The sequence below is a fragment of the Ictalurus furcatus genome, chromosome 2 (genome assembly GCF_023375685.1).
Source record: "Ictalurus furcatus strain D&B chromosome 2, Billie_1.0, whole genome shotgun sequence".
In the NCBI taxonomy this organism is placed as follows: Eukaryota; Metazoa; Chordata; class Actinopteri; order Siluriformes; family Ictaluridae; genus Ictalurus; species Ictalurus furcatus.
This window is the reverse complement of record NC_071256.1, coordinates 6,911,389-6,927,336: the sequence shown is the minus strand read 5'-3', so window position 1 is coordinate 6,927,336 and position 15,948 is coordinate 6,911,389. Positions and strand designations below refer to the sequence as shown.

The window sequence follows — 15,948 nt, the reverse complement described above, 5'->3', positions numbered from 1 at the left end:
AACCTCCACTTTAGCCCAAACAGGCCTTATCTCCCCTGGCCAACCACTCGACCAAGATAGGTGAGTGTTGCTTGGGCAAACTTACACTTTGATAAATTGCATTGTTAGATTGGTTTCAACAAGACATTCAAACAGGGCCTCAAGGTGCTGGACGTGATCCGACCACTTACTGCTGTAAAGGAGCACATCACCCAAATAAGCAGCACAACCTACAAACCCAGACAGAACCTTGTTCGTTAAACGCTGAAAAATAGCAGGGCCTTTACGTAACCCAAAAAGGCACAACCGAGTAAGAAAACAATCCCCTGTGTGTTTAAAAAAAAAAAAAAAGCAGAAATTTCTCTGGCCTTTGCTGACAATTGCATTTCTCAGTAACCATTCAAAAGATCCAGCTTGTTCACAGATGTGGCGCTCCCACCTGATCAATGCAGTCCTCCATATGAGGCATTGGATAACAATCAGGTTTAGTAACAGAATAGACTTTTCAATAATCTGTACAAAACCGTATGACCCGGGGGGGGGATAGAATCTCTGTTTTATAGGTTTAGCATTGCTGACATCTGTTATGTTCAATCAAATTGGTGGCTGATGGTACATCTGAAAATAATGAGAATTAATCAGTTTAAGATCTGAACTTTGAGCGTCTGACAAGTGACTTAATTGTTATTCTAAACTTTTCAAATAGGAAAAATGATCTAATCTCAACGGTTGTGGTAGATATTACAGTACAGCCTCTTTCTATCAGAAGACTCCACTACTGAATCAGTGTCACCATCCCTTCCTAAAACATGAGAGTGAGGAGGGAAGTAAGGTTTTAAAAGATTTCTATGACACCATTGTACTTTCCTTTATCTATCAGGTCTGTGGATCATAGTCATGTTCAGACACCTGATTCTTCACAAGATAAGGCCCACTAAACTTGGCTTGGAAGGGAGAGCCAACAATATGCAACAAAACTAAAACCTCATCACCTGGTTCAAACTGACGATGTTTGGCCTTACAGTCAAATAGATTTTCTTTACTTTTCCTGTGCACTCCCAAGGTTCTTAAGATCAGCTGCACAGATACCATGCAAACGACATCGAAAATCATTAACATAATTTAGAACGGTTGGCTGGAGGTTCATCATTGTCCCACTGTTTCCTGAGCACAGCTAATGGACCATGAACTGTGTGTCCAAAGAACAGTTCATTTGGCATAAACCCCCCTGTGCTATCTTGAACCACCTCTCGTATGGCAAGCAATAGCCATGGCAAGTCATCTTCCCAATCATGTGAGAGCTCAGTGCAGTAAGAGCACAACGTTGACATCATCTGGTGGAAGCACTCCAGAGATCACCGAGACCGTGGCTGATTAGCACTAGAAATGTTCTAAGCCTCCCAGCTTGAATAAATGTGCGTGACATGAAATTACTCCCCTGATCAATTTGTATTACCTCAGGAACGCCAAAAGTAGATATAAAGGAGGTTAAAGCTTAAAAGACAGGTTTGGTTTTAATAGAGCGCAAAGGAAAAGCTGCTGGATAAAGGGTACTTCTACACATAAGTCAACAAGTATTTTCTACCAGGTAGGTTTACTTTTAGGTAAAGGACCAACACAGTCAATTATAAGGTACTTAGAAGGGTTTTCCCATCACTGGAATAGGATACAAAGACGCTGGCTTAAACTTTTGATTGGGTCTGCCAGTCCGTTTGTATGTATAACAAAGTTTACAGTATTTGGAGACGTCTCGTTTCTCCATCTCGAGGCTGGAGTACCTGGCCACAGGTTTTCCTGACCCCTAGGCGACCAGCAACCCCATCATGAGAAATGGTTTATTCCAGTTATCCCTAAATTTGGAGGGCCTATTTTTTCAGTATCAAACCTTCTTTGATGTATTAACCACATCGACTTTCTTCAACACTGTTTTGACAGATCAGTTCAAACAAAGCTTTTAGTGTGGGATCTACACTTTCTCATCAGGTCTTCCTCTTCCTTCCTAGAGACTGATGGGAAATGGATGAGGAGCGGTTCATTTAAATCCTTCTCAAAGTTCAAATCCGCCGAGGAAGATGAGCACTGAAAAGACTCAGAACATGCAGGGCCCATCTACCTCTAGTGGGTTAGCTTTACTCGTTGCCAAAGTAACAGCACATGCAGGGAAAATGTTATGGATATTCTTTACACCCTCATGTGACTGATTTGGTCACAGAGGAGATGAAATAAGGACCAATGTTGGGGAAATATTTTTCCAAACTCTTCCACGTGCTAAATCATTTCCAAGGATAATATCAGTGCCATCCATAAGCAAACAAGGACAAACACTCGTAGCAACCTCCCCACACACTAGATCAAAAGATAAAATAAAATTAAAAACAGTGTAAGGGTACCTCTAATTGAAGCAACCCAATGCCAATAATCTGTGTTGATGTGTCTGTGTATGGTGAGAGGTAAAATGCCCTCTAGGATAAAACTTTGTGTTCCTGTATCACATAAAATTTTAACAGGTTTTCTCACTGAGGTATCCAAACACACAAACCCCTCTGTAATGAAGGGAACATAACCCTAATCTTTTTCACAAAAAAGTGATGGCTGTGCTATAAGAACGACTGACGGCTCAAACTTTTTTACTACTGAAGTTGATTTTACATACATTTGCTTGTAGCATCTATATTTCTAATCGGACATTCTCCTTTCCAATGACCTTTATTCGGACACGACTTACAGGCTCTATCTGGATTACATTTCCCATCTCTACCTGGAACATTCCTCACGCTGGTCTGAGAAGGTTCCTGAGAAGTATCCTGTATTCCTGAATTCAATGTAAAAATTTTCCCTTTGTGTACCACCGTAATGTCGGGAAGCTGTTAACCCACGCGATTGAGTCAATATGTACTCGTCAGCTAGAATTGCAGCTGCTGATGCTGTATTTATTTTATGTCCGTTAATATAAGTAGCAGTGTGGTCTGGCACTGAACATTTACACTGCTCAGGTACAATCAGGTTGCACGAATCTTCAGAAGTGGTTACCTCAGAGGCAGAGCAAAATGAGCTGAAATGTTAGAAACAAATTCTACACGAGACTGTTTTTGCCCTTTCTTCCACTTCTTAAACTTTTGTCTGTATGCTTCTGGAACGAACTCGTATGCTTAAAAGTACAGCAGCTTTAACTTTAACGTAATCAAGACTTTCACTAGGACTGAGGGCCCTGCCTGTGAAAACACACTATAACAGCAGTGTTTTATCTGCATCAAGTCACCCTGTTGTCACTGCAACACCTCCAAACAGTGCAAAAAAAAAAAGAACAGTATCAGGGTCTTATTCTTTACATTTCGGCAGTAAACGTAAATTTCCAGCAGCATCCAAATCAGTCACTTTCCCAACAGCTTGACCAGGCATCCCTATACCGAAAGAGACCTCAAACTATACCTAAAAGTAGCCTCTCCCTCTCTTATAAATCTAATTTCAATTGTACAACCTTCTAGCTTTTCTCTTTCTAGTTCTGCTTCCACCTCCCAGTGTCTCTGTGCTTGCCCTGTCTTCATTCTGTCATGGTCTAATTGGAATTTGTAGCCTCTCTCCTGTTCAAAAGATAAATGGTATAAATGGTGAGCTAACAGGAGAAACCGGAACCTGAGCGACCTCTAAAATTTGGCTAGATACGGCTAGGTCTTCAACAATTTCTCAACTTACTCTTTTTAGGTACAAGTTTACTTTCTTGCCATCCCAGATATAGTGCCAGCTATGAGATTGAGATAAAGTACTACCCAAAGCTGCTGTTGTTGCCATTTCAGCTACTATAGGATTATGTTTTTCTCCTTAAAAAATAAACCGACAACCCAGAACCAGTAAAAAAGGTATTTCCCCATCAAATCAAGTTAATAATAATCAACCATGCATTATAGCCAGAAGGTGTTCTGACCAAATTTACCAAACCAAAACTAACTCAACGCTAGTCTTGTGTGTGCTGGCGGTGGGTACTTCTGCACTCATGGGAGGGCCTATTGTCCCAAACAATGCAATGGACGTGCTAACGAGACGACTGCTCTAGCCGAACGGACACCACACAACAGCCCTTCCAAAAAAATTTAAGAAAAATTAAAACACCAATACCTCCTTATGAGGAACTGATGCTACAACCAAACTGCGGGGGGAAATTCAATAGGAGAGGTGACAAAGGTATCAAACCACACCTATTCATATAGTGTTACAGTATATCAGAGACACTTACACAACGTTAGTTTTCTCCAAGTCATTCGTTTATTAGAATATCAGAATGTTGGAGGCCTAGTATTTATTCTACACATTACCAACACAAATCTAGTCACCGCAGGCCTCCAAAGACACATTGTCTACACAGATAAAGTACACCAGTTAAACAACAAACAGTCGGGCCATGTATCAATTTTGATTCAATATAAAATGGTCAAGCCCTCTCTTGTTACAGTCCATTTATGCGGGCTACAACAAAGAAAGGAGGACCACATGGCAGTCACACCTTCATTAAGTAGAAGTAATAACCTCGCACTCACACAACTCTTTTTTTGCGACTCGCAGAATCCCACTTAAGGTGCGTAGTCTTAACCAGATGCTCAAAAATGCACGACATGGTGTAACACTGTATTTGGTTAACTTTAAACGTATTGGAATTCATTTCATACATAAATTGTAGCTAGTGAAATTGACGCATTTGTGGGCTTCCCAATGTCTTAAACAATGACACAATGCAGCAACCAGAGACCGTCCATCCATCCCAAAGCCTGTGTTGTTTACCTGGATTAATGAAGCATGAGTAATTTGCTCCCTGAACGATCTAATAACACACATCATGTCTTGCTCGATGATGGATTAATTAAGTCCGGTGCACATTTGGCAGCAGCAGATTCCGCCAGTCACTGCAGACTTCAGTCGTCCCCTAGATGACGATCAGAGCAGGCATCGTGCCAGCTTGCCTGGAGTTATGGGAATAAGCATTACCGTGCCCTGTGTACTAGGGAAGCTGACCCTCGTGCCCCAGTGCATGCCCAGGCCATAAAATTGCCCACATTACCACAGGGACAGAGACAGATGGCACCGACAAGTGCTCAGATTATTCCAGAATGTTGCCCATGTGCTGCGAATTTCCAGTGAGGTTTTTATGAGGATGAACAGTAGGGCACAGCGTTTTCCTGTGCAAAACAGATGGGCGCTCTATCCACTTATGGCAAATGATCAAGACTGATCTTCCATCTTTATACTGTCACTGCTGAAGAGCCAGTACATCAGTATGCAGCTCAGACTCACATCAGAGAACCAACTATCGCTTCACCTGCAAGGTGTATTACGCGGAATGACTGCACGGCGGATTCGTTTCTCGTTCTTCGTTAATTCCACCGCTTCATTTGTGACATCGGCAAAGTCACAAGCTTTAGTCGGAAGGTTCTCACTCTCACGCTCTGTCCCCTCATGCATGCACAACGCTGCTGTGTAATGAGACTGCTGTGAGGCTCTTCGTCTAATTATTCAAAATGATGTGCTGCTTTTGATTGACTGAGCAATGTGAGCCAGCATACAGAAACGATGAAATGACAACAACTTGATTATACAGTTAATGTGTGTGTGTTTATTTTTATTTATTAATTTATTTATTTATTCCCGTTCCAAAACACTCACCACATAACATGCTTTATTTGCGCCTTATGGGTGATTTTAGATTTAGATCACGAGATGACCGAGGCACATGACCTTGCTGTTCCTACTCGCAGTGCCTATTGTGGAAGATAGGGACATTTTGCGCAGCTTCTTTTCAAAGCCCTTGCCCACACACACACACACACACACACACACACACACCACTACATCAGATATGCAACAAGAAGGACACAGTGTGAAAGCTTTCATCCTCTCTCATTCGTTCGTTTCCCTATCTGTCTTTTTTGCATGTCTATCTCACTCTCTCTGCTCTAAACTCAGAGCTAACTCTGGCAGGGAAAAAGAAGCTTTGAGCTATTTCAATAAAAGTGCTCAGTCCTTATAACCACAAAGCTTGTACTTCATGCTAACACCTTCACCTCATTACGATAAGGTGAGGGTTGTTTTTTTTTTTTTCTTTTCCTGCCAAAGGCACAGAACGGCTGTAAAAAATTTTAATGTTCAGTGGGGACTTTCTTTTAAATGTTAAGTCCAAATTTAATTGCGAACTTAATGCTGCCTGCATTACAACATGAACACAAGGGACAAGAAAACGACCTTCCTATGTGTCCAGAGGTCTTCATTCCTAACAGCAGTTTCTCTTTTGCTGCATTTCACCACCAGCTTGTCTCTTTATTTAGCGATCCTGTGAGCCACGATCACGGCTGGGTGTGGGTCGATGGCTCTCTTCCTGTGCTGGGGGCCTGCAACAGGATTTGAGGTGTCCCTGAGGATGCCTGCAGCAAACAGCTAGAGGAAATGGTCCTGTACTGTAGACATGCTATCAGGCAGTTATCTAACAGGCTTTGGCCAGAAATGGATTAGCAATTAGATTTGTTTTGCGTGGATATCTGAGATTGGCAATGTTAGCTGCAGCAGATCGTGTTTATTACTGGTCATTGTCTACTTTTACAAGAATGGGTGACTTTGTGACTTGCCAATCACACAAAAGGTGCTTGGGTTTACTTTTACCTAATGTTATCCAGGTAAATACCTCATCAGGTGGCATTTCAGTAGCCCCTCATTCAGAAAGTCACACAGTATAGGGTCACACTGCAAGGTTTCTTAGCTTCCCTTAATGCCACGCTTATCACTAGACACTAGCAAAGGTGAAGGCTCTTGGTATTTCATGTTCTGCGAGCACTGAGACACTATGGAGTAAAACCACTCCAGCGCGACTGTAGATCTCAAGGCCAACAGACCAAACACGGCCCACTGCCTCGTTTCATTCAGCCCACGCGAACTTACTAAAAACAATATCAAAACACTGCTACACTACTACTCAGTGTTTTCACACTGTCTAGAATTCACAGCAGACCTGTAGTGTAGCGAACACCCGCGTTCCTCACACATGCTATACAACATTTGTTGGCTAGTATCTCACCGAGCTGAAACGCCAAAAGGGATTCAGAACGGTGCGAAAACACGGCTATCATCTAAGCAGCAGTTCTGAGGGGGGGGGGGACGACTTGTTAAAGAGAGAGGTCGGAGAATAATGGCCAAACTGCTTTGAGCTGACTGGAAGACTTCAGTAACTCAAATAACCACTCGTTATAACCGTGGTGAGCAGAAAAGCGTCCCAGGATAGTATCTTTACTGTTGTGTCTTACACGTATATGTTGGACGGAGATGGAGACATGTATAGGCTGCTAATAATAGTCTAGAAAATGTTTTGGCACCCTTTTTTTTTTTTTTTTGGTGCCACCACAAATGTTTAGTTCGGACTTAATCATTAAAGTAAACATATTTTGGCCTAGTAAATATATAAATATATAAACAGTGTTAATTAGCTACAACTCTAAAGTGTTTTCACACTCTTATTTCTTGATTAAAATGGGAAATGACTCAAAAAGACTATCATAATGAACTTTTCACACATAAACCTAACAGAACGTATTAAATTCTCACTTTGAGGAAATCTGCCAGTCGTCTGAGCACGTTCGAATGAATTTATTGGAAATCGTGAGTCTCGCCCACTCTACTGCACACGGGCAAGAAACGGCGTTATGGCCCCTTTAAGTGCAATCAGTGCCTCTGTGGTTGCTAAGTTACACACATCAGGCCCTGAGAGGGGCTCTACGCACAGCGCCGAAATCCTTCCAGGTGCGGAAGTTGGGCCAAATGTCAATGTTTTTTGAAAAAGTTTCATGAAAAGCAACTTCAATAACGTGTGAAACAGAGGAATATTCAAACTCGCCGATGTCAGGAAAACATCGTGTAGCCCACAGGAACGAAGAGAGATCGGTGCATGCTGTGCTTTAAATCAGGAGATACACTTTTACCAGCCGAGGTAGAACACATTGATTGGTTTGAAGGCAGTATTATTGCCTTGGCATGCTCTCACATTATTATGCATTTGGGATATACAGCAAGATTTAAGCTGCTCAGAAATGTGCTAATTAGTTTTGCCTTTTATTTTTTGGTAAGATGTTTTAAACCAGAATTGACCGTCCATGCGCAGCTGGGTTTGTGTCATGGGAACTTAAGACTGCACTTTAGCAGATGATCCTCGTAGGTGTTAATGCACCAAACAGATGCGTGTTTAGCTGTGCTCGAAGATCATGTGATGAAGAGCCCTGCAAGTCACTCCTAAACAAATGGGAAATCTTCTCTTCCTCCCACACCATCCTTTTCTTCCTCTCTCTCTCTTTCTCTTTCTTTCTTGGCCTTATGTTCTCACTCATTCCCTGAGCCATTTTCTCCTTATTTTCAGAGGGTTTGAAGATGAGAACAGTGATTAAAAAACCATGACAGTTATTCTACATATAGATCACGCCATGATTTAATAGTCATCTTGTGCTGTCCTGTTCTGCCCTTTATCTGATTGATCTATTGAGCTGGACAGGGGAAGAACTTTCCTCTGTAATAACATTGAATCAATATTCAACCAACAAAATATGGACATTGGCAAGCTGTTCATTGTTTCGTTTTGTGATGTTATAAAATTATATTGATGGAAGATGATTTTACAGTGTATCATGAATATGTATGTATACAGGTGCATCTCAAAAAAAATTTTAGATCGTGAAAAAGTTCATTTTTTTTTTTCCCAGAAATGAATTCAAAAAGTGTAACTTTCACATATTCTAGATTCATTACATATTGATTACAGCTTACAGCTCATGGAAATCAGAAATCCAGTATCTCAAAATATTAGAAAAAAGAATTTATAATACAGAAATGTCGACCTGAGAAGAGCTCTAATCAGCTAATTAACTCAAAACACCTGCAAAGGTTTCCTGAGCCTTTAATCTCTCAGTCTGGTTCAGTACACACAACCACAATCATGGGGAAGATGATTCAAGTGGAAATCAAGGTCCCAGAGTCTGGAGAAAGAGTGGAGAGGAACAGAATCCAAGTTGCTTGAAGTCCAGTGTGGAGTTTCCACAGTCAGTGATGATTTGGGGTGCCGTGTCATCTGCTGGTGTTGGTCCACTGTGTTTTCTCAAGTCGAGAATCGATGCAGTGTCTACCAGGAGATTTTAGAGCACTTCATGCTTCCATCTGCTGACGAGCTTTATGGAGATTCTGATTTCCTTTTCCAGCAGGACTCTGCACCTGTCCATAGTGCCACAACTACTAGTAACTGGTTTTCTGACCGTGGTATTACTGTGCTTGATTGGCCAGCCGACTCACCTGACCCGAACCCCATAGAGAATCTACGAGAGACACCAGACCCGATAATACAGACGAGCTGAAGGCCGCTATCAAAGCAACCTGGGCTTCCAGAACACCTCAGCAGTGCCACAGGCTGATCGCCTCCATGCCACGCCGCACTGATGCAGTAATTCATGCAAAAGGATTAAAGCCCCGACCGAGTATCAGCGCATAAATGAACATAATTTTCACACGGTCGACATTTCTGTATTATAAATTCTTTATTCTAATATTTTGCAAAACTGTATTTTTTATTTCCATGAGCTGAAAGCTGTAATCATCAAGATTAAAACAAACAAAGCTTGAAATAGTTCACTTTGTGTGTAATGAATCTAGAATATATGAAAGTTCCTCTTTTTGAATTCAATTACGGGGAAAAAATGAACTTATCCATGGTATTCTCATTTTTTGAGATGCACCTGTGTGTGGGGGTGTGTGTGTGTGTGTCTATATTTATATAGACACACATTTTTCAGTAATAGCCATAATGTCACTTGTGACTTATGCAAATCTATTAGTTTAAAAGTGTTTAAACCTTTAAACGTCTTTTGTGACTTTTTGTTCATTTCTCACCGAGCAGAAGTATAAGCCGGGCCGCTGTGATGAAATCCTGAAGTGGAAACCTCCCAGTCACAATTCTGTGGACTTCCGACTGAAGATCTCCAAAGTTGGAGGAGAAGGGTGAGTCAGCATCATCAAAACACACGTAGCTACCGTATACGGTAAAATATGCAGACAGTAACAGCATGGTTAATTCACCTCGCCCCCTGGTCCCTCTGTAAGATTTATTCTGCCCTAGGAGTTTCTTGCCGGCAGGTGTTAATAAATACCAGGGTTTTTAAAGGTTTTCCTAATGGAGCTCTGTGACTTTTTACTGGCCTTATCTGGCATGTGAAGTGTTCGTTATGGTGTTCTTAGTCTACCGTGAAGACTAATGATGATACTGGAAAATCCTGTGCAGTGTGATATGATATGGCATGTATACCCAAGTACTTCACGATGGGAGGAATTTGAGGTTCTGGTTCTGTGCAATGCAAGGAGACAGATCAATACCTCCTACACGAGTGGACGTGGTCCTCCTCCACCATGCAGCGTACCCATGAACACACACGTATACAGTACTAATTCAGAAACCTCCATCAGAACCTCCACCATACTACTGGTAGCAAAGCAACGCCAGTATGGGTTACCACCTGCGTTTTCCATGCTTATCAGTTCAATTAAACATCAATAGACAGATTCCACAAAGCAGGTTTATAGATACTCAGATGTAGATTTAGCCCCTCTGGACCCGAGAACTTAGGGACCCTGCGGGTTGGTTCTCACAAAGCTCTTGTGATGAAGAGGGCTGTTAGGCACCGAGGTTAAGGCTCCGTGTCTGCCCCTGCCAAGCAACAGAGAAATGTGTAAAGCACTTGTCGCTCCCACCCACGCGATCCCTCGCTTCCTCCTACTCTGTCTAGTCCTTTTATAAGCTCTCATACCCTACACCTTCGTCTCATTATTTTCAAGGGGTTCACAGAAAAAGCAGCTACAAAGACAAAAAGCCTGAAGAAAAAGAACTCAAGCTTGGTGTGTATGGGTAGACTCTACCTGCTGTTCTTGAAAGGAGTAAATGAAAGCACACAGTGTTTTGTACTTTTAACTCACTGACCTGTAAATGTTCTAACATGTTCCACCTAATTTAGATGGTTTCATTCCTCTAAAGCTATATAGAATTCGCCATAATATGCTCGTTCACGCACAATTCGAGGTGCTATTGGATAATGGTTAGTCTGAACTCTTTAAGACGTCATTTTCAAGACTTTATTTATTTATTTAGTTAGGTTTTTTTGCAGTCTGCTCTGTGCTGACGCAATACTACGCAACTCAAAGGGCGTCCAAGTGAAATGGCCGCTGAATGTCCAACTGTTTTTTGCCTTTATCACTGGCTTTCCAGGCATGGACTGTGAATAGCCGCAGTCCCTCTGCTGCATGGCTATGAATACCTAAAGCTTGGTGGGCTGGAATCCATTGCTGTACCACCAGGCCGTGTATCGCCCCGAGCTCCTTTTGCTTTAAAAACAAACCCAGTTCCAGTGTGCTCAAATGATTTGTATAGATTTGGCCGTTTTTGTCACGGTTTAGCATGGACGCTTTTAAGTACGCGATTCAAATGCTACACCCGAGGCTCAGAGAGTCACTTCAAGAAATGGAGAGGGACTGAAACAAGTCGGAGGAGATAAGAAGGTGTAATGCACAAAACCAGGAAAGGCGAAGAGACGAGTGTTCTCTTTCAGCTGAGTGATCTCACGCCTTGGCTTTGTCCAATTTCACGGCCATTTGTTTTTGATGTTTGAAGAAGAAATTACTTATTAACCACTTATTGAAGATCCTGTGAGACCGAGGACTCCATTAGTTTGCTGGTAGTCTTGTGAGCCAGACTTCAGTACTTTACGTCACAAAATGTAAACAGCCAATCACGTCGACTCACGGTTAATAAATCTTGTAAGGCGCCCGAGGCTCAGTGGTTAAGTTCTGTATCATTCCTCCTGACCGCCAGAGACGGTGCAACAGTAGAGGATGATCGCGATCATCCGGAATTCACAGAACCGCGGTTACATTCGTAACCAGCGGTTATGGGCTTATTGAGTTCACAAAACCTCAGAGATGCCACTATTGCGCCCTTGAGCAAGGCCCTAAACCTTCATCTGCTCAGCTTAAGCTTTGGATGCAATTGTCTTCAAAAATGGGTAAATGAACATGCTGTTCAGAAAGCTTGTTTGGTCAAGATCCATACACAGGATCGCAGTGCCGCGTTGCTCTTCCGTACCTTCTTCTGATGCACCATGGGTATCATACTGGCGATGAATATATTTTAATCACAGCGAGTGCAAGAAAAAAACAAAAGATCTCCAGTTTATCATTCGTTTTATTTTCTGCCTGGGATGATGCCTACCTTCACCAGCAAGAAAGCAGTGAATTGAATTGAATCGTTTGCATTTGCTTTACTGTATCTGAAATGGAGTCCACATGGTCCATAATATATCAGCCCTAGTTGTGATGTGGCACAGAACCCCAGCAACGTGAGAGAAGACGGGCAGGAAATAATACGTCGAGTGTTAAACTGTCACTGGAATACTAATATATCCAGCCTTGAGCTTATTGTCCAAAAGAGAGACAAGTCTCAACTGTTTTATGCCGTTTTGGTCCACTTGAGAGCTGTGATGTTTGCTGCCTATTTCAAGAGCAGAAAGAATCAAGGGCTATTTGACCAGTATTGAAATTAAGAGCCAATTAAATTGGCCCCCATGCCACTGATACGAGGCGTGTGACCTCACGGAGCAAATCTTCCCAGCGAATAATATTGAAGTGGCTCATTTTTGTAACTTCAGCTCCATTTAATTAAGCGAAAGGTTTTATTTCAACTCGTGAAATCTCTAATAACCACACAGAACATTGGTTGCAGTAGGCAGCGCTGCTTGATTATAATCAGCTCATCACAGAAACGGACACGTTCTGTTCTCAAACTCAACTTTAAATGATGTGAAGTTAACATTGGATATTATGCAAATATATAAAGCAAGGATCTAAGTACTTCTTTCAACACAAAGGGATGCTAAACCTCGGTGTCATTTGTGCAGTGACTTGTCACTCTCCTCAAGGTTACCAACATGTCTTAGCAACTTGCGTGCTTCGTCTTCCTGCAGTCTTGCCAGAATACAGAAATTTAATCTTTAAAATGATCCTAAATAAAAAAAAAAAAATCAAAGTGATTCCATGACTGTGGTGCCATTTTGCCTCTGTACCTCTTACAAATCATTTTTCAATGTTGAATTTATGAATTATTTAAGAAAATATGCATCTAACCATTTAAAAGAACGTGTTACCTCATCTCAGGCAACATTTTGAATGAGTAGCAGGGTTGTTGTTTTTTTTTTTTTTTTAATTTTAAGAATATAATTATGAAATACTCTAAATGTGTATTTGTGTTTGTATGTGTATAATGTAGTTTTTTTATATTAATTAATAATTGGCTTTAAATCTGTTATTTTGGTAACAGGGTTATCCTTGTCGATCAGTATCACCTCTTTACTTTTCTTCTACTTTTGATCTTCAAGTTTGTTTTTTTTTCCAGATTTGTCTCAATCAGCAACAATAATCCGATATTAACCTGATTAACACAAAACTCTGAAAATAATTCGTGTTAAAATCTGTAAGCTATACATCTGGAGAAGTAATCAAGGTTAGTGTCCAGATTTCTGACTTTTCAGAGGCAAAGTGAGGCACTGAGATAGATTTTACTCAGGATCATTCAGTACGTTTACATGGACAGCAATAATCCAGTATTAACCAGATTAAGACAATACTCCGATTAAGAAACTAGCATGTAAACAGCAATTTTCAAGCAGTCGTCAATTTGCACGTATAGCATGACAAATAATTAACTGCACTTGAAGCTTTCGTGAAATTAAAAATTAAACCAACTGTATGCCGATACGTGAAATTCTGGAGGGAACGATGTGTGCCATTAATCGATCTATGTTCTATAACATGTAAAACGGGTACATGAAAGGAGTCTTCTAAAAGCACCTCATGTAAACACCTTAATCACAATATTGTCTTATTCAGAATAAGGTCAATAATTAGATTACTGCTGTCCATGTAAACCTAGTCAATCAGTGCGTTTACATGGACAACAATAATCCACTATTAACCCGATTAAGACAATACTCTGATTAAGAAACTAGCATGTAAACAGCAATTTTTAATTACCTTAATCCGATTAAAGTCGTACTCGAAGTAAACACAAATGGAATTAATACGTGTGGAGTACTCCTGTTTTAGTCGCATTATCGAGGTGTATTACAGACATGTACACACCTTAATCACACTGTTAACGTCATGTGGGAGTTTTCACCGCATTTTGCAACAGGACACGTACACACACGGCAGTGCTCAACCGTTTTACGGCGAACAAGAGAGCACGGCTGCGTCCCAAACCGCGTACTTACCCGCTATAGGCCTATAGTAGGTGAAATACATGTATCTCGGCTACTATACAGTAGGTAAGTATGCGGTTTGGGACGCAGCCCACGGCTTCAAGCAGTCGTCTATTAGCACGTATAGCACGACAGATAATTAACTGCACTGGAAGCGTTCATAAAAATAAAAAATAAAAACACCCAAAACTGTATACGGTACCATAACGAACGTGTTAATATGTGAAATTCTGGAGGGACGTCGGACGGCGTGGCGCGATGACGTAATGACGTGTGCCGTTAATCTAATTATGTTCTATAACATGTAAAACGGGAACATGAAAGGAGTATTCTAAAAGTGACTCATGTAAACACCATAATCGCATTATCATCTTACTCAAAGGTCAATAATTAGATTACTGCTGTCCATGTAAATGTAGTCAGTGTTCAACGAAGAGCAATTTCCGAATTTGATTCTCATTTGATTATGAGGGAAATCTTTAACAGTATTTTATGATTTATAATTAGTGTTCCCATTTCAAACCTGCAGATTATTTGCTATTAACCTGACGTGATTTTGTGCAATCATTCGAGACGCTTTTGTCTCTTGTAGTGGTCGTCATGGATTAAAAAAGAATAAATAAGAAGAAGGGCTTTCTTTCATCTGAGTACTGAGCATTAGCAGTCTGAACTTGTCAGGTAACCTTAAAGATGTACTGGAAAGTGCCATGAAGATGGTCATGCATATCTATTTTGTAATCAAGGCCTCCAGCGTTGCCATTTTCAAAATGGAGCAAGAATAACAGAGCTCTTGAAGGCTTAGCAAGGGTTAGGTATTGGGTTCTGGTGCTCTTAGCAAAGTCTGCATTGTATTTTTATTTTTTTTATTTTTCTTTATTTATGTGAGAGACTGCATCAATAGCACAGTTTCGTGTTCTACGCTACATCAATATATAGATTGAAAAGGTTGTGCGCGGAGGAAAGGTTTGCGTTGCAGAAGCAATACCTAAAGCACAATACAAGATAACTGCATTGATGATATTCCAAAAACTGAGAACTGAAAAATGATACTCGACATTTACAAATTGGTTTGCTATCCTAATTATTTTGAGAGACCCAGGCGACCATAATCCCCTTCAGGGTCCTCCGATTCACGGCAGGTCATACCACAGCACCTCGGTGTGGATTACTTTCCTATACCCGCACGTTGTCGCTTAGTAAAAATATATATATATATATGTTTTTTAATCGTGTAATTGTTGATATGGTGAAGTTTTCTGGGGTTTTTCTTTGTTGGTTTTTTGTTTTTTTGAATGCGTCTCCAGTGTCAGAGATTGTAACAGTTAGACTATAATCTGCAAAAGGAATGAAACGTGCCGTTATAAGAAAATATCTCAGGGTAAATTGGTTTGACATTGTAGGTACTTGACTTAGCTGTGGGTCAGACCAGGTTGTGGATCAGATGCCCTGCTATTGACCAGCTTGTGTAATGCGATCTATAATAGATGAGGGAAATATTGATTACATATTTGTCTGAAATACTAAAAGAGAGTACGCGAGAGAAAGTGCTGATGCTTCATGCAGGCATAATGCAGCTGAGATACGCGTCCATTGGGAGTTAGCCACAGGGTTTTTGATTTTAAAAATTGGTTCCCGAAGGCTGATAGTTGGAAAATGCGGG

General features: G+C 41.0%; 1 protein-coding gene across 1 annotated transcript in view; it reads left to right on the top strand.

Moving 5' to 3' along the window:
* The window catches only part of rngtt (RNA guanylyltransferase and 5'-phosphatase), a 131,211-nt gene that overhangs the window by 104,127 nt on the left and 11,136 nt on the right, over window positions 1-15,948 (top strand). Inside the window, exon 13 of the mRNA XM_053645812.1 lies at window positions 9,887-9,987. Coding sequence (XP_053501787.1) covers window positions 9,887-9,987 — 101 coding nt within the window. The remainder of the gene's footprint in view (window positions 1-9,886; window positions 9,988-15,948) is intronic.